Raw genomic sequence first — 26,729 nt, 5'->3', positions numbered from 1 at the left:
GTTAGGGGAATAAGAGGGCTCCAAAATGCAACTGGGCCCAGTTGAAACAAAAGCGTAAATTAGAGCTTGAAAGAGCAGTAAACAACCCAAAAAAAGCAATACTTTAAATCAGTGAGGGAAGTTGATATCCTGAGATGGCTACTCAACCTTCTCCTAACGGACATATCAGAGAAACCCAAATTGTGGTCAATGAAAAGATAAGGTATTAGCTTGACACCTAAGAACTAATAAAAGCAAATCACCAATGTTCCTGACTTAAAAGGGCAAAGCAATTCAGAAAAGGATAAAAAGGGGTCCTTTTTCATTAATTTTAAAGCCTATATACAGGGGCTCAGAAGATTCATCCAGATATGAAACATTCTTTGAGGACATAATCCTGGAATTGGAAGGACATCCAAGAAAGGCCAAGAAGATAACTACTTTATGGAAAACAAGTCGAGGAAGGCGAACAAGCAGCGCCCAATTAATAAAACTGTGGAGACATATTTCATTCCAAAGCACTCATCACCAGCAATCCATGTTCGGAGGCGATGAAAAATCGTAATTACTAAATCAAAGAAACAATGTGTTTCGACCGTAACAGGTCTTGATTATGTGATTTGTAGTTCATCATACAACTCATTTTAAAGAACTACGATCGAAATGAGAAAGAAAAAAAAAAAAAAACACTTCCAATACCTAGATTGACAATAACCTATCCAGTGTAAAACTATATCACAAACACTCATTTTTCTATTACAACAATTCAATAATACACAATCAATTTATCAATTGAAACAGCAGCTATAGTAGCTCATATTTCATTTCAATTACACCACCTCATGATTAAGCAATTCAGCTTTTGTGGCCTTTACCAACACATACTCAACATGTCCTTTTGTTAATTGAAACAACCTATAATTGAGCAATATTAGCTGGTATTTCAATTATACCAACTCATGATCATACAATTCAGCTGTAATAGCCCTTTTGCACTCATCTTTCTCTTTTTGCTTGACAGGCACTTAACTATAATTCGAAAGATCTGCCTTACTAAATCAAAACAAGCATTTTCAATGCAATAGGTGTCGCATTTTCTTGAGTTACAGCTATTGGCATTGTAAATTAATAACTGGACTTTACTTGCCACATAAATTGGTCAACCCTTCCTCATAATTAGGTCTTTTCCTGCCACATAATTCCAGTGGCCCCAGCGTTTAAATAAAGCACTTCCATTTACCTCCTTCCTCTATCTTAAAACATATACAATTATCATATAAACCTTTATCAGAAATAAACTTTTGGCATTAGAGTGTAATGCTCAAAACACCATATAATCTGGGACGGATCGGAGGGTGAAAGGAAAGAGGGAGCCGGGAGTAAAGATGAAGAAGACAAGTGGCGTAGTAATGGTGTTATGGGCCCTGGAGTAAGAAAGGAAAATGGTTGACTAAAATTTCAGTAGGAAAATACAGCCGTAATTACAGTTGAGTGAGGTCCAGAGGTCTCTGGGCCCCGGTGCCACTGCACCTGTTGCTCCATTGACAACTAGACCTCAGGAGTGAAAGCGGATGGGGCTGAAAAAGACAAGCAAAAAGGAATAAGATGGACAAAAAGGTAGAAAGAAGGGGTCGCAAAGAAATAAAAGAGGGGAAAGAAAGAATGGGAAAATGAAAACAACTAAGAAGAAATAGAGCAAACATGTGAGACAAAAGAAAAAAGGACGAAAGCTAGTGAGCGAAACAAAGGGAAAAAAATGAAAGAAGCGTGAAAAGAAAGAAACATGAACATTAGAGAGAAAAAAAAAAAAGAAAAAAGACGGTGAGAGAAACAAACAGCGAAAGAACCAGTGCATGTATGTACTGACATTTCCCACAGACACAGAATGGGGAAAACCATTTTAACACTTCAGGTGCCAACAAGTAACTTGTGGCTTCCACATACAGACAGGAAAAAGAGGGATTTATAGTAAAATGTGAATTAACGGATAAAGATAAGAAAAACACCAGAGAAAGGAAAGATCTTAAAAAAAAATTTTTTTTTAAAAAGATAGTGAAAGGACGCGTACGAACGCAAAGGAAAGAGCATATAAAGAAGAGAAAGAAATAAGGGAAAAGAAAAAATAGTGAAAGAATGAATGCCTGATGAAGAAAAAAGGAACGAAACAAAGAAAGAAATAACCACGTTTTTGCAAGTTTGAAAGAGGAGGTAGCAAGAGGAAGAGGGAATTTGTTTTAAAAAGGGAGTGGTAGTAGAAATAAATAGTTGAAAGAAAGAGCGAACCTGAACATGTGGCGCTTTTCAGAGCTGGAAAGAGAAAAGTGGGGAGGAAAAAAAAAAAAAAAAAAAAAAAAAAACATTGAGAGTAAACAGAATAATGGCAAGAACAGGGTGAGATAGGTGAAACAGACCCTCCCAAATAAAGATGTGAATGAAGAATAGATTTAATTGGCTCCCCACGACAAACAGAAGTAAGCGTTTGGAACAGCAGGGGGCATTGCAGAACAGCAGGAGGTGCATTAGCAGAGTTATAAGTGAACCCCAATACAGCAATATTGGTGTGCTTCAGATCAGGATTGGGGTTACAGACTGAGGTGTGTTCTTGCCTAGTGCTGAAATAACAGAAAGGCAGAAGGTGAGTAATGGGAAAAAGTGCCATGTTATGGGGTGCAGCAGGTTAGGGTTGAGGTGCACCGAGAGCTGTATCTTGGCTGCAGTACTGAAATAGGAACGGGCACACAAGGTCAGAAGTGAGGTATGTTAACAGAGCTATGTGTGGAACATAGTATGGACGTGTCAGTGTTGCCCAGTGTTAGCCCCCTGGTGAAGCTATGAGAGGGGCCATTAATGGGAGAGACACTGCCTCTGATGCGAGGATGCCTGAAGGGTGTGGTTGGGGGCCTTAGTACTGAGATGAAATGTGCACTGAATGTTGGAATTGATGGATTCTGACTGAGCTGTTGTGATTCCCATCAACAGTGGCGTTGGATATTAGACTTAGGGTGCACTGGCTGAGCTGCGTTTTGCTGTTTTGGGTCCAGTATTGGTCTGGCAGTGGGACTGAATGTTAGAATTGAGCTGCTGTAAAGGAACTGTATGCGAGTGGGGTCTTAGTATGGAAGGAAAGGAAGTGGCCTCGCAGGAGAAGAACTGAGTTGCACTGATGGAGCTGTGCTCGAAATCCTAGAATTGGAACAGCAGAGTGTACGGACCGTAAGAACAGAGATGCTCTGGCAGACAGCTTGTGCGCTGTTGAGGCACAGACGAGGGCTTGGAGTGTGTGAACCGAGGTGCACTGATGAAGCTGCACCCGAGGTCCCAGTACTGGAACAGAAGAGTGTACTGACTGCAAGAACTCAGGTGCTCTGTCAGATGGCATGTGTGGGGTTCTGGCACGGCTGAGGGGCTTGGAGTTTGTGAACTGAGGTGCACTGATGGAGCGGAGCCCGAGGTCCCAGTACTGGAGCAGCAGAGTGTACGGACTGCAAGAACTGAGGTGCTCTAGGCAGTCAGTGTGTGTGGGGTTCCTAACACAGCTGAGAAGTTGGAGTGTGTGAACTGAGGTGCACTGATGGAGCTGTGAGTGGGATTCCAGTAAGCAGCAAATAAGGGCACTGTCTCGAAGGATTGCGGAGCCCTGGTAGAGATGGGTGCCTAGGCTATAAGCAATTACAAGCAATCCTCTGCACTTGCTCTCAGCACATAGGCAGGCACACTTGGTAAAGAAAATCCAAGCCAAAGAAGGGCGGGAGCCAGGCAGCTGAGAGAGGGTGCAGAGGGCCCACAAAGACCAAATGTGACCAAGATAACAGCCGGATTTATAGCCTTGTTAACAGCTAAGCTCAGAGGAAGAATGCTCTGCAAATGCAAAGAGAAGCTTCCTTGGACCGGAACAGGAAACAAAGTAAAAAGAGAAGCCCCCTACACAACAGATAAACAGGACAAAGTGTAAATATACACTAGTTGGTCCCTAGGAGGAGGGACAAAAAGGCATGACTGACCACTAGCAAGCATGGATTTTTAAATGACACAAACTAACAAATGAAATAGCTGGAAGCCCTCAGAAGTATACTTAGAAGTACAGAAGAGGTCATACGCTTAACCTAAAAAAAAAAAAAAAAAAAAAAAAAAAAGGTGAAAAAATAAAAATGGAAAACAACACTTAAAAATAAATATACTGCTACGACTTCAACCATATTCCAAAATAAACAACAAATCACTATACTTGATTCTAGTCCTTGCGTCTGGTGTGCTGATTGATATATATATATATATATATATATATATATATATATATATATATATATATATATATATATGAAAAATCCAGGTTCCATAGGTTGTCAAGGAATACAATTCATTTCTGGATATGGAGACAATCACCCAGACAATGAAAGACAAAGGTATAGCACCAGTAAAATTGGGCAAACCAGTCAAATCCTGCTGCATGTATAAACCATTTTGCATTATAGAATACAGACATTAAAATATTTACAAAAATTCCAGCTAATCATTTTGCGATATGTATGCCCTACTGGAACAGCCAGGGTTCATGAAGAGTAGACCAACATTGGACAATAACCACAGGACACCTACAAAAAGGAAAGGAAAAAAATAAAATAAAAAATAATCACATAAGAGGGCTATCTATGACCATTTTATAAATGAGTGAGAAAAAAAAAATAAGTAAACAAATAAAAAATAAAAATATATAAAAAAACATGTGTTTGAGTGGACTGGTCCTTCTTCACATCAGGCCAGTATTGCGATTCATGAAAGAAGGGCGGAACCTTAACCCTTGGAAGAAAAGCAAAACAGGGATGCCCTCAATATCCTCCGTATCTGCTACAGTGATGGAACCTTACTAGCAGACATGATACGAAACATACTATGTTGAAAACAGCTACTTAATGCACAGCTATGGAAGGTAGCAGCCTTGAAAATTAATGTCTTACGAAAATTATTATATTTATTTCAGGCCCATCAGTCTACCTCACCAGCCAGGAACTACCAAGAACACAATCTGCTTGTGAAGGGAGGGTGGTTGGGGGACATACGAAGCCCAGAATTTAGTTAAAGAATATGCAGGCACAGAGATTAGAGAAAATTTGGAGTATCCAATATATGGAACCACTATTGTGCATTAGGGCTGAGAGTATTGTTTTTAATGGTCACTGCCATATTCTGAGAAACACTGGTCTCATATGGCACATGCTCGGATAGGCACATATTTATAGGATTTAATCTGGCTTCCAATAAGACAGACTGAATGTAGCCTACATTTCTGACGTACTATATACTCTCTCATGTAAAAGTGGGTAAGAGTGTAAAAGAATCCTACAAATACCTCCATTAGCCTTTCATCTCACTCCACAACAACCCTGATATCACCCAACGGCTACTAGGAGATGGCTACACAGAAAGGATACATAGAAGGAAAGGGTGCCTGTAAGGAAATGCCTCCTTGGCATGGTTACCCCCTGACTTTTTGCCTTTGCTGATGCTATGTTTTGAATTGAAAGTGTGCTGAGGCCTGCTAACCAGGCCCCAGCACCAGTGTTCTTTCCCTAACCTGTACTTTTGATTCCACAATTGGCACACCCTGGCACCCAGATAAGTCCCTTGTAACTGGTACCTCTGGTACCAAGGGCTCTGATGCCAGGGAAGGTCTCTAAGGGCTGCAGCATGTATTATGCCACCCTAGAGACCCCTCACCCAGCACAGACACACTGCTTACCAGCTTGTGTGTGCTAGTGAGAACAAAATGAGTAAGTCGACATGGCACTCCCCTCAGGGTGCCATGCCAGCCTCTCACTGCCTATGCAGTATAGGTAAGACACCCCTCTAGCAGGCCTTACAACCCTAAGGCAGGGTGCACTATACCATGGGTGAGGGGTACCAGTGCATGAGCACTGTGCCCCTACAGTGTCTAAGCAAAACCTTAGACATTGTAAGTGCAGGGTAGCCATAAGAGTATATGGTCTGGGAGTCTGTTTTACACGAACTCCACAGCACCATAATGGCTACACTGAAAACTGGGAAGTTTGGTATCAAACTTCTCAGCACAATAAATGCACACTGATGCCAGTGTACATTTTATTGTAAAATACACCACAGAGGGCACCTTAGAGGTGCCCCCTGAAACTTAACCGACTATCTGTGTAGGCTGACTGGTTCCAGCAGCCTGCCACACTAGAGACATGTTGCTGGCCCCATGGGGAGAGTGCCTTTGTCACTCTGAGGCCAGTAACAAAGCCTGCACTGGGTGGAGATGCTAACACCTCCCCCAGGCAGGAGCTGTAACACCTGGCGGTGAGCCTCAAAGGCTCACCCCTTTGTCACAGCAACGCAGGGCACTCCAGCTAGTGGAGTTGCCCGCCCCCTCCGGCCCCGGCCCCCACTTTTGGCAGCAAGGCCGGAGAAAATAATGAGAATAACAAGGAGGAGTCACTGACCAGTCAGGACAGCCCCTAAGGTGTCCTGAGCCGAGGTGACTAACTTTTAGAAATCCTCCATCTTGCAGATGGAGGATTCCCCCAATAGGATTAGGGATGTGACCCCCTCCCCTTGGGAGGAGGCACAAAGAGGGTGTACCCACCCTCAGGGCTAGTAGCCATTGGCTACTAACCCCACAGACCTAAACACGCCCTTAAATTTAGTATTTAAGGGCTTCCCTGAACCTAAAGATTTAGATTCCTGCAACAACAAGAAGGACTGCCTAGCTGAAAACCCCTGCAGAGGAAGACCAGAAGACAACAACTGCCTTGGCTCCAGAAACTCACCGGCCTGTCTCCTGCCTTCCAAAGAACTCTGCTCCAGCGACGCCTCCCAAAGGGACCAGCGACCTCTGAATCCTCTGAGGACTGCCCTGCTTTGACGACGACAAGAAACTCCCGAGGACAGCGGACCTGCTCCAAAAAGACTGCAACTTTATCCAAAGGAGCCGCTTTAAAGAACCCTGCAATCTCCCGCAAGAAGCGTGAGACTTGCAACACTGCACCCGGCGACCCCGACTCGGCTGGTGGAGAACCAACACCTCAGGGAGGACCCCCGGACTACTCTACGACTGAGTACCAAAACCTGTCCCCCCTGAGCCCCCACAGCGCCGCCTGCAGAGGGAATCCCGAGGCTTCCCCTGACCGCGACTCTCTGAAACCTAAGTCCCGACGCCTGGAAAAGACCCTGCACCCGCAGCCCCCAGGACCTGAAGGACCGGACTTTCACTGCAGAAGTGACCCCCAGGAGTCCCTCTCCCTTGCCCAAGTGGAGGTTTCCCCGAGGAAGCCCCCCCTTGCCTGCCTGCAGCGCTGAAGAGATCCCTTGATCTCTCATTGACTTCCATTGCGAACCCGACGCTTGTTCTAACACTGCACCTGGCCGCCCCCGCGCCGCTGAGGGTGGAATTTCTGTGTGGGCTTGTGTCCCCCCCCGGTGCCCTACAAAACCCCCCTGGTCTGCCCCCCGAAGACGCGGGTACTTACCTGCTGGCAGACTGGAACCGGGGCACCCCCTTCTCTCCATTGAAGCCTATGCGTTTTGGGCACCACTTTGAACGCTGCACCTGACCGGCCCTGAGCTGCTGGTGTGGTAACTTTGGGGTTGCTCTGAACCCCCAACGGTGGGCTACCTTGGACCAAGAACTGAACCCTGTAAGTGTCTTACTTACCTGGTAAAACTAACAAAAACTTACCTCCCCCAGGAACTGTGAAAATTGCACTAAGTGTCCACTTTTAAAATAGCTATTTGTGAATAACTTGAAAAGTATACATGCAATTGAAATGATTCAAAGTTCCTAATGTACTTACCTGCAATACCTTTCAAACAAGATAGGAATGTGACCCCCCTCCCCTTGGGAGGAGGCACAAAGAGGGTGTAGCCACCCTCAGGGCTAGTAGCCATTGGCTACTGCCCTCCCTGACCTAAAAACACCCCTAAATTCTGAATTTAGGGGCTCCCCTGAACCTAGGAACTCAGATTCCTGCAACCTAAGAAGAAGAGGACTGCTAAGCTGAAAAACCCTGCAGAGAAGACGGAGACACCAACTGCTTTGGCCCCAGCTCTACCGGCCTGTCTCCCCCCTTCTAAAGACACTGCTCCAGCGACGCTTTCCCCAGGGACCAGCAACCTCTGAATCCTCAGAGGACTGCCCTGCTCTAGAAGGACCAAGAAACTCCAGAGGACAGCGGCTCTGTTCACCCAAGACTGCAACTTTGTTTCAAAGGAGCAACTTTAAAACAACTGCGTTTCCCGCCGGAAGCGTGAGACTTGCTACTCTGCACCCGACGCCCCCGGCTCGACTTGTGGAGAAACAACACTTCAGGGAGGACTCCCCGGCGACTACGAGACTATGAGTAACCAGAGTTGTGTCCCCCTGAGCCCCCACAGCGATGCCTGCAGAGGGAATCCCGAGGCTCCCCCTGACCGCGACTGCCTGACTCCCAGATCCCGACGCCTGGTAAAGACTCTGCACCCGCCAGGACCTGAAAGATCGGAACTCCAGTGCAGGAGTGACCCCCAGGAGGCCCTCTCCCTTGCCCAGGTGGTGGCTACCCCGAGGAGCCCCCCCCCCCCTGCCTGCATCGCTGAAGAGACCCCTTGGTCTCCCATTGATTTACATTGGAAACCCGACGTGTGTTTGCACACTGCACCCGGACGCCCCCGTGCCACTGAGGGTGTACTTTGAAATAGCACATACAGAGCCAACTTCCTACAGTGTCTGTAGCAAGTTGGCTCTGTATGCACTATTTCAAAGTGGGAAATAGCATGCACAGAGTCCAAGGGTTCCCCTTAGAGGTAAGATAGTGGCAAAAAGAGATAATTCTAATGCTCTATTTTGTGGTAGTGTGGTCGAGCAGTAGGCTTATCAGAGGGTAGTGTTAAGCATTTGTTGTACACACAAGCAATAAATGAGGAACACACACTCAAAGACAATTCCAGGCCAATAGGTTTTTATATAGAAAAATATATTTTCTTAGTTTATTTTAAGAACCGCAGGTTCAAGATTTACAAACAATACTTTAAATGAAAGGTATTTCACTTAGGAACTTTGAATTTGCAAAATAGCATATACAGTTTTCACACAAATGGCAAATAGCTATTTTAAAACTGGACACAGTGCAATTTTCAACAGTTCCTGGGGGAGGTAAGTATGTTAGTTTTGCAGGTAAGTAAACCACCTACAGGGTTCAAAGTTGGGTCCAAGGTAGCCCACCGTTGGGGGTTCAGGGCAACCCCAAAGTTACCACACCAGCAGCTCAGGGCCGGTCAGGTGCAGAGGTCAAAGTGGTGTCCAAAACGCATAGACTTCAATGGAGAATAGGTGCCCCAGTTCCAGTCTGCCAGCAGGTAAGTACCCGCGTCTTTGGAGAACAGACCGGGGGGGTTTTGTAGGGCACCGTTGGGGGGGGGGGGGAGGGGGGTGGGGGGGATAGGAGGACAAGTCAGCAGAAAAATTACACCCTCAGCGGCACGGGGTTGGCCGGGTGCAGTGTACAAACGGGTTTGCAATATAGTTCAATGGGAGACCAGGGGGTCTCTTCAGCGATGCAGGCAGGCAAGGGGGGCTCCTCGGGGTAGCCACCACATGGTAAAGGTAGAGGGACACCTGGGGGTCGCTCCTGCGCTGGAGGTCAGATCCTTCAGGTCCTGGGGGCTGCGGGTGCAGTGTCCTTACCAGGCGTCGGGTTCTTAGAAGCAGGCAGTCGCGGTCAGGGGGAGCCTCTGGATTCCCTCTGCAGGCGTCGCTGGGGAGGCTCAGGGGGGGTCAACTCTGGCTACTCACGGGCTCGCAGTCGCCGGGGAGTCCTCCATGTAGTGTTGGTTCTCCACAAGTCGAGCCGGGGGCGTCGGGTGCAGAGTGCAGTCTCACACTTCGGGCGGGAAACGTGTGTTCTTTCAAAGTTGCTTTTTTGTTGCAAAGATGTTTCTTCTTTGGAGCAGAGCCGCTGTCCTCAGGAGTTCTTGGCCCTTTTAGATGCAGGGTAGTCCTCTGAGGCTTCAGAGGTCGCTGGACCCTGTGGAACGAGTCGCTGTAGCAGTTCTTGTGAAGTGGGGAGACAGGCCGGTAGAGCTGGGGCCAAAGCAGTTGGTGTCTCCGTCTTCTCTGCAGGTTTTTCAGCTCAGTAGTCCTCCTTTGTCGTAGGTTGCAGGAATCTAGTTACCTAGGTTCTGGGGGCCCCTAAGTACTCAATTTAGGGGTGTGGTTAGGTCTGGGGGATTAGTAGCCAATGGCTACTAGCCCTGAGGGTGGCTATACCCTCTGTTTCTCCTCCCTGAGGGGAAGGGGGCACATCCCTAATCCTATTGGGGGAATTCTCCATCTGCAAGATGGAGGATTTCTAAAAGTGAGAGTCACCTCAGCTCAGGACACCCTAGGGGCTGTCCTGACTGGCCAGTGACTCCTCCTTGTTTTTCTCATTATCTCTTCCGGCCTTGCCGCCAAAAGTGGGGCCGTGGCCGGAGGGGGCGGGCAACTCCACTAGCTGGAGTGCCCTGGGGTGCTGTAACAAAGGGGGTGAGCCTTTGAGGCTCACCGCCAGGTGTTACAGTGCCTACAGGGGGAGGTGAGAAGCACCTCCACCCAGTACAGGCTTGGTTACTAGCCACAGAGTGACAAGGGCACTCTCCTCATGTGGCCAGCAACATGTCTGGTGTGTGGCAGGCTGCTAAAACTAGTCAACCCACACTTTAAGTCGGGTATGGTTTCAGGGGGCATCTCTAAGATACCCTCTGGGGTGTAGTTTGCAATAAAATGTACACTGGCATCAGTGTGCATTTATTGTGCTGAGAAGGTTGATACCAAACTTCCCAGTTTTCAGTGTAGCCATTATGGTGCTGTGGAGTTCGTGCATGACAGACTCCCAGACCATATACTCTTATGGCTACCCTGCACTTACAATGTCTAAGGTTTTGCTTAGACACTGTAGGGGCATAGTGCTCATGCACTTATGCCCTCACCTATGGTATAGTGCACCCTGCCTTAGGGCTGTAAGGCCTGCTAGAGGGGTGACTTATCTATACCATAGGCAGTCTGAGGTTGGCATGGCACCCGGAGGGGAGTGCCATGTCGACTTAGTCATATTATCCCCACCAGCACACACAAGCTGGCAAGCAGTGTGTCTGTGCTGAGTGAGGGGTCTCCAGGGTGGCATAAGACATGCTGCAGCCTTTAGAGACCTTCCCTGGCATCAGGGCCCTTGGTACCAGAGGTACCAGTTACAAGGGACTTACCTGGATGCCAGGGTGTGCCAATTGTGGAAACAAAGGTACAGGTTAGGGAAAGAACACTGGTGCTGGGGCCTGGTTAGCATACCTCAGCACACTTTCAAATCATAACTTGGCATCAGCAAAGGCAAAAAGTCAGGGGGTAACCATGCCGAGGAGGCATTTCCTTACAGTGTCAATTTGTGGATGATCACTTTCATAGGAGTAATGTAAAATATTGGAGTACTGTTAAAAAGACTAAGAAGTTGAGGAGACGGGGAGATTACATTGGGTCCAATTATGTCACTGGGCTTTGCCACAAAGCAATGAACAAACAGCAAAGAGCTTAGGCTGTGTTTGAAATGATATTTCAATGCTCCAGATCCACAAACTGACATATATATTGACTATATACTATTCGCACTTAGGAAGGCAACTGCAACAAAAACCAGGTGATGGATAGAACTCCACTGGCAATCTCTTGGGCCACACTCCAGTCAAAGTTTTTCGCTCACCACACCACCTCAGTTTAGACCCAGCCATATGCAAATCCATCTCTATGCTACATCAGTGCAACACCTAAAATGGGACAAGTGTGCCCAGACATTAGTCCTGTGCACACTGTGCCACTGGAACCAAGCTAAAACTGACTGATGAGCCCTAATATGGGTGAAACCGGTCTTGGTTTGCTGTGTTCCGGTTCTGGGAGGACTGGCCTTGCAGTGTAGGCTGGATTGTCCCTACTGAAGCAGAGTCCAGACTAGGTTGCATATGTCAAAAGAGAATGGCATGGTGTGCAAAATAACAATGGGACTGAGACGTGGCCCAAGTAATTATCAGTGGCCGAGACTAATTCAAGGATTCCATCCATCACTTTTTAGTATACTTCAGGTACTGAGTTGAGAACCACAAAAATTAAAGTGAGACCAAATCAAAAGTCTGACAACGGAGGACAATCTTCAAGCACTTATATTATTTTCTTGACAAAGATGAGGGAAATTACAAAAAAGTGGAGCCCTTGTAGTGCAGGAATGTTTATCTACATCACTTATGCCTTGATAAGAGGAGCTATAACAAAATGGGGGTAAGGGGGGGGAGGAGGGGGAGTGGAGTGGGTTGATGACGATCAGTAAAAGCAGCAAGTTTTGGATCACAGTCTCGCCGTAAGTAAGGACATTGTCAAAAGAGAAGGCGAGATGTGCTCAGACTTTTTCAAGCCAATTAGAGCCTGAACTGCGATGCTTGTGCTCTGACATTTGCAGATCATTCTGGAAATAGTCGCAGGTTGAGACAATTGTCGGAAGATCAAGAACATATATATGTCACCATCATGATTTTCAAAGGCCAACACTATCCAGAGATAAATTCTACTGGTGATATTCTGGGTCATTCGAGACTTTGAGAGATAAAAGAATACAACCTTCATGAGAACTCAGATTGAGTACCTCTTCGCGGAGAACAGGTCATCTTTGAGAATAACAATATAAGACAGACCTCAAAATGAAGTACTGCTATTATGTGTAGGTCAGGGTTTTTCCTTTTATTCATGGTGAACCTAGAGACACAGTCTACGGCCTTTAGCCGAGGAGCTGAAGCAATTTCAAAATCATGCACCTGCTTAAGGTCAAACTCTCTAAAAGCACATACTGTAATGCACATTGAATGGAGGTCTTCTGTCAGACTTCGAAATCCATGAAATCAAGTACCAAAATGGTCTATCTTGACACAATGTGTTTCTTCAATCAATTAAGTTTTCACATCATATCTGCTCCACACTCAATTGTGGCAATGATGCAATCAGCTCCCCTCTTTTGTGATGCCTACTAGATTTGAAAGTGGTCCCAAATAAGCAGTAGTGGATGCAAAATCTGCCCTAGCTTTCTGCAAGGCAGAGAACCACCAAGCTGCATATTTTGATGAAGCAGCAGTGTGTGACCTACAGCCCTCCACTATATTAATGTGGATGTGATCTGTGCTTGTGAGCCTAGGTCTTAACATGCTACACAAAACCTCACCATTATACCTGCAGTTCCATTTATGGTCCAATGATCATTACCCAAGTTTCATAAAACATAAAACACAAAACCCATCAGTTCATACTCGCCAACATTGGTTGCTGCGAACATGCCGGAAAATGCACTAAAAGCGCCAACCACCATCTTATATGTTGGATACGGTCTAAATAAACTCTCATTACAGACTAGATTAAAGAATACTACACCCTAAAAAAAGAGAAAAAACAAACAAGGTCTCAACTGCTAAAAATACTTATAAGGCAGGTGCTGGGCTGGAAGGAGGAGTTAGTGCAGTATTACAGTCAGTTCAGTAAAGCACTGCATTGATGACAGATGTACCTAGAATTAAATAAATACTGAGGCGAGGAGAATGGTATAAATGTAGCTATTCAGAAGGCACGCCTAGATCGAATTTCTATCAGTAGGTAGCGGAGTATTCTCACATTCCAGACGTTCTGTAGTGTTCTGTTAACTGCTAATTATCTAACTCTCTCTACTATACCCTGGGTAAGAATCATCAGCCAAAACAAAACGTGCCATAGTCTGTGGATGCTAGATGGGTGTAATAATTCTATGAGGGAGGTCTGAGCCCTGCATGCATATTCCAATGTTTATCCTATTGGAGATAATGCCACATTTTAAAAGAAACAGCCACGAAACGATGCAAGAAACAAATTCTGAATCAGGATGCATTATTTTACTTCAAGTAGTGTGCATGTTAGCACCCCTACTTTTTAATTTGTTTATAGCAGATCTACCACAGTTACTTTATGCCATCAAGTTACCCCCCCCCCCAAAAAAATAGGTGGCATCCGGATTAACAGCTTGTTGTATGCAGATGACCTTGCCCTATTTAGCCATAGAAGAGTGGGACTGCAACGATTACTTTAACAGTTGTGTTTCTAAACAGCCGCCAATAATTTAGAGGTGAAACTGAACAGAGCCAAAGTTGTAAAATTTGGTAGAAAAAAATATAGGGAAGGAGGCTGGTACTACACTGGCAGCAAAATTGTGTTTGTTCAATCTTGTTAGTACCTTGGGGGTTCATATCGATTGCAGAGGCTACTTTGTGAAGCAAAGGAAAGAAGTTGAGGAAAAAGCCTTGACCCTCCAGGTGATGCTATCAAAATTATCAAAGTAATTACTGGGCCCAGGCCTCTCGCCATTACTAAAAGTTACGAGGGCCAAGACCTCACCCTCATTAACCTACAGGAGGGAAATCGTACTAGGCTGGAAAACTGCATGTTAAATAAAATTGCCATAAAAATGAACAAAAAGGTGATAAGTCTTCCAAAGTCTTCGTCCGCCGCTCAGATCAGGCTCAAATTTGGCCTTCCAGATCAATGGGCAGCCGGTGCTCATCATAAATTGTGCTACAAACTACAGAGGGCACGGGCTAGAGCCCAAAAGGCACTATTGTGATTCGAAATCAGCTGCAGTAGCTCAGGTCAAGTACACTGTCGGTTCTTTAAAGATTCTCAGCAAAAGCTGGATGCAAAAAAAATCAGCAGCAGCCTTAGTCACTCAAATTTCAAAATGAGTATTAAACGCATTCGCCTCTGGTCATTTTACTCAGACAGAGCACTTTTTTCGAAACGCTGACATTCTTGGGCAGTCATCAGCAGGTATCAGCCAGCAACCTCAGCATCATACCTTTCCTGCACATATTCTATTTATCTGAAGGCAAGATTGAAGGGTCTTAGGTTAGGGGAGTGGCCATTCCTGAAACATCTAGCCAGCTGGTGTCACCCAAGTGAGGATACAGTTTGTAGGGGCTGCGGTGCTGGTGAAGAATCCTTTGAACACATCGTATGCCTCTGCCCAGCGTTGAATGAATGTAGAACCAGATCACGGAAAGAGTGGAATAGACTGGGAGTTTGCACTGGCCAGCAGCCTATTATTGACAGGCTAAATCCTAACAACACAGTTTTGAATATTTTGTTGACAAAATTAGGCTTCATTGTGTCCAACAAGTTCAGTTGGATAGGGGGTCGGCAGGTGGGCTCTGAGGCCGTTTACTAAACTATCTGTTCATAGTTCAGGCACTGCGCCTGTTGTCAATCATGATATTCGCTCAAAAAACTGGTTAGTTATGCTATACAGGGCTACAATAGGACTTTTGAGTGAAGCAATCCAGATGGTGTTTGCCTCCAGAGAAATTCTATCACCTCCTGTGTTGCAAAGCATTTGTTTTAACTCTGTACTAGCACTTTAATAAACTATTGCACTGTTATCCATGAGAGAACTTGCGATTATTTCCGCTGTAGCCACCCGGATGGTGGTTTCCCCAGAGGATTATCCAACTGCCTCTGTTATATATAAGGCTGTCCTAAGGCACTTTAATTTTATCACTGTGCTACTATAATCGAGGAATAATTTACTGCTATTTCCCATCGAACTGCAGTCAAATATTTGGCTTGAACTATTCACTTAATAATTATGCTGCTATTAATGCATCTTTTTAACTCAGTGGTTTTTGAAGTAGGCTTTTAATGCTGATTACACGGATTAGTCAAGGGTGGATTTATCCAGTTTGATCAACTGAATTCATTTTAATAGCTACATTTATATGCAGTCAATGCTGCAATAGGTGCTCAGTCCTCTTTTTAAATTGTAATATTTTTAAATAATCATAAACAATAAAGATACAGAACACTAAGTAAATAGTTCATCCATCCTAATGACACAGGATGATATTACACAAATTTCAATTCCTATTTGTCTTGTACTAGAAGATCGGTAATTGCAGTCAGAGAACATAGCAACAAGAAGCAGAATCCATTTGAAATCAAGTCATCAAACCCCCATCCCTTGCCATGACTAGACCACTCTTGTTGCACAAATACATGCAAACCTTTAAAGCTGTAATTAAAAAAAGATCATGCTTCCCTGTATAGAGAAACAAAACCTTTCAATGCCAACAACTGCACCTGCAAAAACAAATCTACTGACCAACATTTACAAAAAATTCCAATCAACAAGCCTGACATCTCTGAACAAGAACGTACCAACCATTACAGGAAAGTACATACCGACATATCAAACCGAATGTACAATTTAAAAACCTCAAATAAATAGAACCACCTCAGAAGTGCAATACCTATTTTGGGGACAATGACAGAGTAAAGACATCAAACCTCTAACTGATATTTTACTAATGTTGTGAAGCCAATGTTTTCTGCACAACGTAGGAGTATATTATTATACATTGTTAAGTACTTGCCCAAAATAAAAGTCCACATACCCTTTCAGATGCAACTGTAGACTCTTGCTTAAATTTTTGAAGCGTCCCCATCAACAGGCCAAAAATCCGCCGATTCCTAAAGAAGTCAAGAGGGCAGACAAAAATGAGTGATATGGGACACTAAGAGAAAAACTACAGAAGTAAGAAAGAAAAAAAATATACTAACCAAAAGAGATTGCAATCATGACCAGAAAACACTACCACAGGGTTATCCAACAGCAAAAACTAGGGGCTATATGGCAAACACATCCAAACACATAGTGGCAACACAAAAGCAAGACGATTTTATTTAAGTTATCTTGAATTTCAAGACCAGGTATCCTTTGTACAAGTAATACAAAGCAAACCTTTACATGCACACTGATTGAAAAACACAGATTGAGATATGCAGCTGTTGATTTAAAAAGTTAATTTAACCCCTATTGCAAACTATGCATTGAAGGACCTCAACACAATTTTGATTTTATACGTGAAAATCAACTAAGTAAACCAACAAAACAATCTTGCTTCCTTCACATGATGCTCTCCTGAAGTATTTATACAGGAACCCCCAGAGTCGTGAGAACAAAGCAGAAATGACGAACATATTTTCAGATTTTTTGTTAAAAGCAACTTAAAAAACGCAAGGATGGCTATTATTGTTTGGAGCATTAGGAATGTACAAACACTAAGGACTGACCACACCTGAACGGGGATTTCAAAGCAAAAGGCAAATAGTCGCGGTCTCACGTCTATGTCACTTAAAAAGTGATTGTAAGCCAAAGGCAAATATTTCTAATAGATGTTGTGTAATCACAGGAAATCAGCTCCCTATTCTGGGACAGAACGGTTCACACAGTGGACATAACCAAATAGCAAACACTAGAAGTGGCTGCCGGGTAGTGCTAATACCGTAGAGAGTAAAACAAATGGGAGTTAGCAGTGGAACGCTTGCAGCAGTGTGCTGAAAAATAAATAAACATTCCCTGTGATCATTTATTTAACCTACAGGCTGTTCTAACCCCCCGCCCCCCCGATAACTCGTCTCCAAGGTACAAAGGTTTTGAAATATCCACAAGGATATTAGTGGCGTCCTCTTTGATAGAAACTGAAGGGTGTGCGTGCGAGAGAGGGGTTTTTAAACATTAAAGAGCTAGGAGAGAAGGTCTTTCACTTCGAGTTAATTAACAAGACACTATAAAGGGTATCTTGGAAAGGTTGTGTGGGGTGAGGAGACATTGGTTGACACAAAAGCAACAGGCCCAATATTATATAATTAAAAGCACTCGAAAGTAAATCAAATGCAACATTTCATGTCTGGATTGAGGAGAATTTTTAAGAGCACAGCAAGAAATATCTCATGTGAAGATACCACATAAAGGTGTCCAGTTTTTATAAGAAATGCTAAGTAAATGTGAAGCACCACAATGCTTTAATGGAAAAAGGAGAAGAATTCGGAAAAGGAGCGACCAGTAGAGTGTCAGTGTGGAACATGTGTTTTTCGGAAATGAAGAGAATGAAGGCACAGGATTCCATAAGCACAATGGGAATGTGCAAAGGCTTAGCAAAGGCTGTGTTAAGATTCCATCAAGGAGCCATATGTTTGACCTGAAATGCTACTGACTGTCATTCTTCTGCAATTTCTTTGAACAACTGTTTCTAAAAAGTTCATAAGTGCATAAAACACTGTACCTTTGCTTTCCTTTCTCATCGATAGTCTGATCTTGAATAAGGTCTCGGCGGGTGCGTTCTTTGGAGGTAGCAACAATAGAGGATTGCAACGCAGGCTATAATAAAGAAAAGCAGAAAGCTCACTACTTACTCAAACCAAAAGCTCAATGTTGAAACCACACCAGTTATCTAGCTCAACTATACCTTTTTAACATCTTCTTCCTCCTCTGCGTCGCTTTCCTGGCGTGACTCTCTCCTTGTCCGACGCTCTCCCCCCTGCCTTTAAAAAAGAAAAAAAGAAAAGAAATCCAGTACAAATATAGGTTAGCCCTTTAATGTATGCTTGAAATATTGTCAGTGCTTTATCAGCAAACTCAATACAAAGTCTCAACTAGCTGCTCTTAAGTCATTACTCAACGAGGATGTGTAATTAGGTAAAGGACATCTGATCTTGTACCCAAGATATTTTCTAAACCCACCAGTCAAAACATAAGAATACTAAAATCAATATTTTAAAATTAGAAAGAAGTGAATGCATCATTGGTCTGAGAGCAAGAGTTCAGTAAGCTTTTAAAGATATTCACTTGAGGAAAATTAACATTTATTAAAGCTAACTAAGCAGCACCCACATGACCCTTAGTTCTCCTACATCAATGCCAAGTCTCAGTCTTCCGTGGACCATTGGGGAGAAATACTGCCAATTTGAAGAAGTTAAATTTCAAGATCATTGTTGCCTTCCTTGTATAAGAAATGGCACCTTGCTGCTCAAGGAACAGCCACCACACAATTTACTAAAATCTGCACCTACCTGTTGGCTGCACCTTCAAAGTCTCTAAGTTTGGCCGGGGGTCCTCCTCCACCATCTGAGAGTCCACGCCTACAATACCAAAAATACATGTTTTAATTGAGGGAAAACAACCATTTACAAAGAAAAGAAAATGAATTACAAAACAAAATTTCTAAAAAAAGAAGACTCGGGGTTTACACACACATCAAGCCCAAGCAAGGACTAGTGGGTCTCGAAAGCAGGCCCATCACAGTGAGAAAGACAGAATCCCCAATTTGGTAGAAGAGCAACAAAATCTTTAGGAGTGACCTGTAGCCCCAAAGTGCACTCTAGTACCTAAAGACAGGTGACATGCTAAGTGGCGATGGACGAGATAAGAGCCGGTAACAGTACAACATATAGGAGAAATGTACATTTTTACTATGATTTCTGTGATGTGCTGGGAGGATACAGTCTCAGAGGTCTGTGAACTCTAACACAATAGTATGTGGTGAAAATATTAACTTGAAGGGGGATCATGTTTGTGGGGAGATAGGGACAAGTGGCAGGAGAACATATCAGTATTGATGGTTCTCAGGCAATGGGACTGAAGAGTAGTTTTAAAAGGTGGTATAGAGGGAGCGGCCCAGAGACTAGTTCCAGTGCAGAGATCGAGTAAGAGTAGTGAGCAGAAGTTGGACAGAGCCAAGTGGTGGGTTTAAAAAGATGTGGGAGGGCAAGGTCCACAGAAGGCTGTAACAGAGTAAGAAGAGAGATTGTTTGGCCAGATAAGCACAGCCAGCGGTATGAGGAACTTTATCTTGGTGCCATAGCTACAGGGATATATGCAGCTTGCTTGCTGTCACGGAGGGGGCAGGCATGTGTATGTGGTTGGGGAAGAGTAGAAACTACACTTGCTGCAGACACCTCAACAACAAGCTGATGTAGGCAGTGCTTCAAGAGGCTCACAAGTAGGCTACAGGAATATTGCAAATTGCCAAATGACAAGCATGTTAATGAGGGACTGGCACCTGCGGCAACTTCTCCTATTACACAGCTAGACCAATGCTGCATGGGAGAGAGAAAAACATTTAGATGCACATGTAAATCTAATAACACTTCAAATTTCTGCTGGATGGGAAAGGACTAACAACAACTGGGAAGTGACTGAAGGGCAGGAGAGTAGGACCAAATGAAGATACCAAATAAGTGTTCAGTTTTAGATTGAACAAGATAGGTGTACGTAAGGCCATCCAGGAGCCCACAGAAGCCAGTTAACTGAAGAAATGATTGTGCAGATATAATCTAATAGGAGGAAAAAAATATGCAAAAGAAGTGGAATGAGGAGATTAAGGTACTAAAAGAGGTGGAGCGAAAAAGAAAAAAGGACCGAAAAAAGCCCTAGTGAATGCCCAAAAGAATAGGAAAGGACGGAGACTGACCAAGGACGAGAAAACTATTACAAAGTAGGTGGAAGCAGGAAATGAGTACTCTATGAGTGATGAGGGCAGTGCCAAGAAAAGCTAATTTGTAGGTTAAGTCAGTCAAAAATGTTGTATAAGGTTCAGAAATCATGGAAAGTAAAGTGGGTGAGAGGCAACAGGGAGAACAAAAATAAAAAAGGAGTTCTAGGTGAGAGGGTAAGCCATCTAAGTACAAAAGGAGAAATGGAAGCCAAACTGAAGAGGGTTAAAGTAAGCTGTGCTAAGAGAGATAACTCGCAAGCGGGTTGAAGATTAAATGTGAGTGAGAAAGACTATAAAAGTATTCATTAGTAGGAACCTTTTAACTCATCCTCATTACTTATGCATTCCAATCTCTTCTATAAGCTTCCCAGATTTAAGCTCTCTGGTTAAATTCCATTTTGTTAGCACTATACATTTTCCAGTGGCAGGAGTCTCTTTAATCGACCGTATAGGAACAGCGAGACTGCGTAGACAATGCCATTTTAAACAATGGTGTGAAAAACAAAACATGCAATATTGGTTTTCTATGACTTAAAAGCTGCTAAGTGTGGAGACTTCCTTTAACTACTGCCATACTTCACTAATTTTCTGAAACGCTTTATCCATCGCCAGTTACAAGATGTGTAAATAAACAATCCATTCATCATCAGTTTTCATCCCAGCCTTGATACAGAGGTAGTAGCAGTGCTATCAGCTATGAAGGATCTCAGTTGTGGTGCTAATACCGGCCTCGCAAAAATTATAAAAATGCTACTAGTCCTGCAACTGTAATGTACTTGACCTGTAAACGGGTCTCACACTGTGTGATCCTAGGTAAATATTTTAGTTTACAGAGTATGCCTTTTCTTCATTCTCACAAATGAGTGCAACTTCAAACATGTGAGCTCAGCATTTCTGTTGTACAAAAAAACTCTATTGTTTGATTTATTAGACTGAACATTTGCTCCCTGTATAATAAGAATCCAGCCCACATAGAGGTGACAAATGATCTATGACTTGCCTCTTAGTTTACTAATAGCATTGCCATCAAGGCAGAAGTGTTTCTCACTGTATCTTCAAACACTCACTTTTAATAAATATATTACTAAGAGCATGATGTGGTAGCACACTGGCATTCACTGAGAGTAAATTTCCAAGAAATGTCCAAAAATCTTCCAACTTACTTGAAGTTTACTGATAAAACTATATGGTGAATGAACAAGAATTTGTGAAAATTGAGTTTCATAAAACTTATATATCCTTTGTACAATACTAAGTAAAGTGTTCTGATTTATTTTCATCCCATTGAAATATTTTTTCCATCACACAAAAGTACAAAAATTGGCTTTCACAACTACTGAAACATATTTAGAAATGTTTGTAAAGTTGATTTAATTATTTAAATGTTGTACGTTAGGAAAAACCGGACACACTACAACCTTTTATTTCACATTCTTTGTACAGCAGGTCAGAAAGTCCACCTTACAAAATCCTGGAACTCTGCAGTCCAAGGAAAATTAATTGTAAAAAGACAAACTGACTTTTGACCTCAATTGCTGAACACGGAGCAAATGTGCCAAGATAAGAACATGATTTAAAAGCATCTTTATTGCTCTTTCACTTTGACTGAACAGAACACATGTTTTGTCAACTCACCAGAAGGGGCGACTAGGTCCTAAAAATTGTTCCACCTGATAAAATATTACTCGCCATAGTGAGAAGATTTTTTAAGGCCTCTAATAGCCATCTGAGCCTCTGAGTCTTTTAAACTTTTAGTATTCGACATGCGCAACCACCATATCATTATGAACAAACTTGAAGAAATTGGTAATGTGAGCTCAGCAGTCTCTTGGTTTTCCTGTTTTTTTAATATCAGTAAACCAGGTCACACAGATTGCTGTCTGCATTTGCATCACAGATATTTGTATTTTAATAAAGAGTAAAGAGAAATAGGTGGTCTAGGACTTTCTTTTCATGGTTTAAGGACTGATGCCCTCATTACGAGGCTGGCGCTCAACAGACTGCCAGCCTCACTATGGCGGTCTTACCACCTCGGAGCCAGCGGTAATGAACACCGCATTGCAAGTCTTGGGGTTGGGCAGAAGCCTAACCTCCACAATGCTGTCTGGCCCACCGGGGCAGTTGCTGCGAAGCAGCCAGCTGTGAGCACCTCCAGCCCAGCTGCAGGCCTTTGTCTGCTGACCGGATTACAAGACTGCAGACCACCAGGCTTTCTGTGGTGTTCACCACGCCAGGAAAACCCTGAGAGGAATCCCCATTCCTATTGCCGGCACCCGCACACTTCCACACTCTTACAAACATGCACCCCACTCACCCACACACTTGCTACATACACCCCCATTCAGTTGGAGACACACATTCAAACATTCACACTGAAAACACACATTCAAGCACCTAGGCACACCCATACAAACGTGCACTCAAACATTCAATCGCATACATGCACGCATTCACAACACCCCTCCGCATACTCGCACTCACAGACAACATCCCAACTGTAGACATCCATTCACACACCCATACTCACACATACGCACCCCACCACCCTCATCTGCACACTTAGACACCCCCACTCACTCGCTCACTCACAAACACACACTTATACCCCCCCCCCCACTGGCACACAAATGCACACACATCACACACATGAACCCAACACCCCACCCCCTTCCTCCCTCTTTCGGACGATTGTAAGGAAATGTCTCCTTGGCATGGTTACCCCCTGAATTTTTGCCTTTGCTGATGCTATGTTTTGATTTGAAAGTGTGCTGAGGCCTGCTAACCAGGCCCCAGCACCAGTGTTCTTTCCCTAACCTGTACTTTTGTTTTCACAATTGGCACACCCTGGCATCCAGGTAAGTCCCTTGTAACTGGTACCCCTGGTACCAAGGGCCCTGATGCCAGGGAAGGTCTCTAAGGGCTGCAGCATATCTTATGCCACCCTGGGGACCCCTCACTCAGCACAGACACACTGCTTGCCAGCTTGTGTGTGCTGGTGAGGACAAAACGAATACGTCGACATGGCACTCCCCTCAGGGTGCCATGCCAACCTCACACTGCCTATGCAGTATAGATACGTCCTAAGGCAGGGTGCACTATACCATAGGTGAGGGCACTAGTGCATGAGCACTGTGCCCCTACAGTGTCTAAGCAAAACCATAGACATTGTAAGTGCAGGGTAGCCATAAGAGTATATGGTCTGGGAGTCTGTCAAACACGGACTCCACAGCACCATAATGGCTACACTGAAAATTGGGAAGTTTGGTATCAAACTTCTCAGCACAATAAATGCATACTGATGCCAGTGTACATTTTATTGTAACACACACCCCAGAGGGCACCTTAGAGGTGCCCCCTGAAACCTTAACCAACTACCCGTGTAGGCTGACTGGTTTTAGCAGCCTGCCACACTCGAGACATGTTGCTGGCCACATGGGGAGAGTGCCTTTGTCACTCTGTGGCTAGTAACAAAGCCTGCACTGGGTGGGGATGCTTATCACCTCCCCCTTGCAGGAGCTGTAACACCTGGCGGTGAGCCTCAAAGGCTTTCCCCCTTTGTTACAGCACCACAGGGCATTCCAGCTAGTGGAGTTGCCCGCCCCCCTCCGGCCACGGCCCCACTTTTGGCGCCAAGGCCGGAGGAGATAATGAGAAAAACAAGGAGGAGTCACTGACCAGTCAGGACAGCCCCTAAGGCAACCTGAGCTGAAGTGACTGACTTTTAGGAATCCTCCATCTTGCAGATGGAGGATCCCCCCCAATAGGGATAGGAATGTGACCCCCCTCCCCTTGGGAGGAGGCACAAAGAGGGTGTAGCCACCCTCAGGGCTAGTAGCCATTGGCTACTGCCCTCCCTGACCTAAAAACACCCCTAAATTCTGAATTTAGGGGCTCCCCTGAACCTAGGAACTCAGATTCCTGCAACCTAAGAAGAAGAGGACTGCTAAGCTGAAAAACCCTGCAGAGAAGACGGAGACACCAACTGCTTTGGCCCCAGCTCTACCGGCCTGTCTCCCCCCTTCTAAAGACACTGCTCCAGCGACGCTTTCCCCAGGGACCAGCAACCTCTGAATCCTCAGAGGACTGCCCTGCTCTAGAAGGACCAAGAAACTCCAGAGGACAGCGGCTCTGTTCACCCAAGACTGCAACTTTGTTTCAAAGGAGCAACTTTAAAACAACTGCGTTTCCCGCCGGAAGCGTGAGACTTGCTACTCTGCACCCGACGCCCCCGGCTCGACTTGTGGAGAAACAACACTTCAGGGAGGACTCCCCGGCGACTACGAGACTATGAGTAACCAGAGTTGTGTCCCCCTGAGCCCCCACAGCGACGCCTGCAGAGGGAATCCCGAGGCTCCCCCTGACCGCGACTGCCTGACTCCCAGATCCCGACGCCTGGTAAAGACTCTGCACCCGCCAGGACCTGAAAGATCGGAACTCCAGTGCAGGAGTGACCCCCAGGAGGCCCTCTCCCTTGCCCAGGTGGTGGCTACCCCGAGGAGCCCCCCCCCCCCCCCCCCCTGCATCGCTGAAGAGACCCCTTGGTCTCCCATTGATTTACATTGGAAACCCGACGTGTGTTTGCACACTGCACCCGGACGCCCCCGTGCCACTGAGGGTGTACTTTCTGTGCTAACTTGTGCCCCCCCCGGTGCCCTACAAAAACCCCCTGGTCTGCCCTCCGAAGACGCGGGTACATACCTGCTGGCAGACTGGAACCGGGGCAACCCCTTCTCCATTGAAGTCTATGCGTTTTGGGCACCTCTATGACCTCTGCACCTGACCAGCCCTGAGCTGCTGGTGTGGTAACTTTGGGGTTGCTCTGAACCCCCAACGGTGGGCTACTTTGGACCCAAACTTGAACCCCGTAAGTGGTTTACTTACCTGCAAGAACTAACAAACTCTTACTCCCCCTATGAACTGTGAAAATTGCACTAAGTGTCTAGTTTTAAAACAGCTATATGTGAAAAGTATATATGCTATTGTGATTATTCAAAGTTCCTAAAGTACCTACCTGCAATACCTTTCATTTGAAGTATTACATGTAAAATTTGAACCTGTGGTTCTTAAAATAAACTAAGAAAATATATTTTTCTATACAAAAACCTATTGGCCTGGAATTGTCTCTGAGTGTGTGTTCCTCATTTATTGCCTGTGTGTGTACAACAAATGCTTAACACTACTCCTTTGATAAGCCTACTGCTCGACCACACTACCACAAAATAGAGCATTAGTATTATCTCTTTTTGCCACTATCTTACCTCTAAGGGGAACCCTTGGACTCTGTCCACACTATTCCTTACTTTGAAATAGTGCATACAGAGCCAACTTCCTACAATGATCATCTTATCTTTTCCGGCGAGCTGGTCGTCCAAGAGAGGATGGGTCCTTGCGGTTTTGCACCGCCAGCAAGACTCCACCAAGCCGCATTACGGCTCGTAACACGGGAGGTGGAGTCTTGCTGCCTTGGCGGTGCTGGCGATGCACCCGCCTTGTCGGATTTCCACCCATAAATGGGTGGAAGTCCTCTAACAGCTCGAAATATGGTGGTCACCAGACTGCCAGCACTGGCAGTGCTGGCTGCAGCGGCTTCCAAAGTCGTAAAGAGGGCTTGAGTTTTTAATTTGACAAGCCATATGGGTTTTCTGTTCTAAAATATTACTTTTTGGTAACCTCGTCGGTCAATCATTTGAGAGTTGTTTTTTTTTATGTTTGAACTGTGATTTAAGCTAACAATGTTCTTTAGTCCAACATTGTCCTTTTAGTAAAGACAAAACACAGTTGAACCATCTTTAGACTTGTTTAGACCTTCTTAGCTTTTTGGTGTCAGCTTCTTAACCATAAGTTTTTATTATACATTTTTCCACTACCAATATTAGATAGTTACTGGGTGCTGCTATTGATCCAGACACTTTGTATAAGTCATCAAATTCTTCCTGTTAGGTTTTTGAGCTGCTGACCAGATATTGTTCAGTTCCAATATGCAGACGTGGCAGGTAAAACATGTTCAGGAAATGTATGGCGATTAAGGCATGGTCTGTTGCAGGTGAATTTGGACATGGGATTTGGCACAGTAAGGACTACAACGTATCACAAAAAAGCATCAATGAATAACTTCACTGACACAAAACTCCCACAAGGAATACATTTATTTTTACACCTAATTTAGTGAAGCACTCAATTTCTGTAGGTTTGGAACGACGGCAAAATGCAATCAACTGTGTTGTCTTCATGAATATCCATTTTCCACTTTCCCACATTAGGAGTACACCAGAAGTACTGAATGGTAAAAAAAGAAAATCCTGAATTTCATTAAGATGGGGGATTAAGTGCACATTTCAAAATGCTTCCCACAAATAGCAAGCATATGATCCAAAAATACTGCAAATGTGTTGAGGTTTGAAAAACCT

The 26,729-nt window shown here is 44.5% G+C and overlaps 1 protein-coding gene across 1 annotated transcript in view; it reads right to left on the bottom strand.

Moving 5' to 3' along the window:
* The window catches only part of PNN (pinin, desmosome associated protein), an 86,327-nt gene that overhangs the window by 37,246 nt on the left and 22,352 nt on the right, over positions 1 to 26,729 (bottom strand). The window contains exons 3-6 of the mRNA XM_069208614.1: positions 18,899 to 18,967; positions 18,295 to 18,370; positions 18,112 to 18,206; positions 16,441 to 16,516 (exon numbers count right to left, since the gene is read on the bottom strand). Of these exons, the coding sequence (XP_069064715.1) occupies positions 16,441 to 16,516; positions 18,112 to 18,206; positions 18,295 to 18,370; positions 18,899 to 18,967 (316 nt within the window). The remainder of the gene's footprint in view (positions 1 to 16,440; positions 16,517 to 18,111; positions 18,207 to 18,294; positions 18,371 to 18,898; positions 18,968 to 26,729) is intronic.

Source organism: Pleurodeles waltl, chromosome 9, assembly GCF_031143425.1.
Source record: "Pleurodeles waltl isolate 20211129_DDA chromosome 9, aPleWal1.hap1.20221129, whole genome shotgun sequence".
NCBI lineage: Eukaryota > Metazoa > Chordata > Amphibia > Caudata > Salamandridae > Pleurodeles > Pleurodeles waltl.
This window is presented reverse-complemented; position numbering and strand designations above follow the sequence as displayed.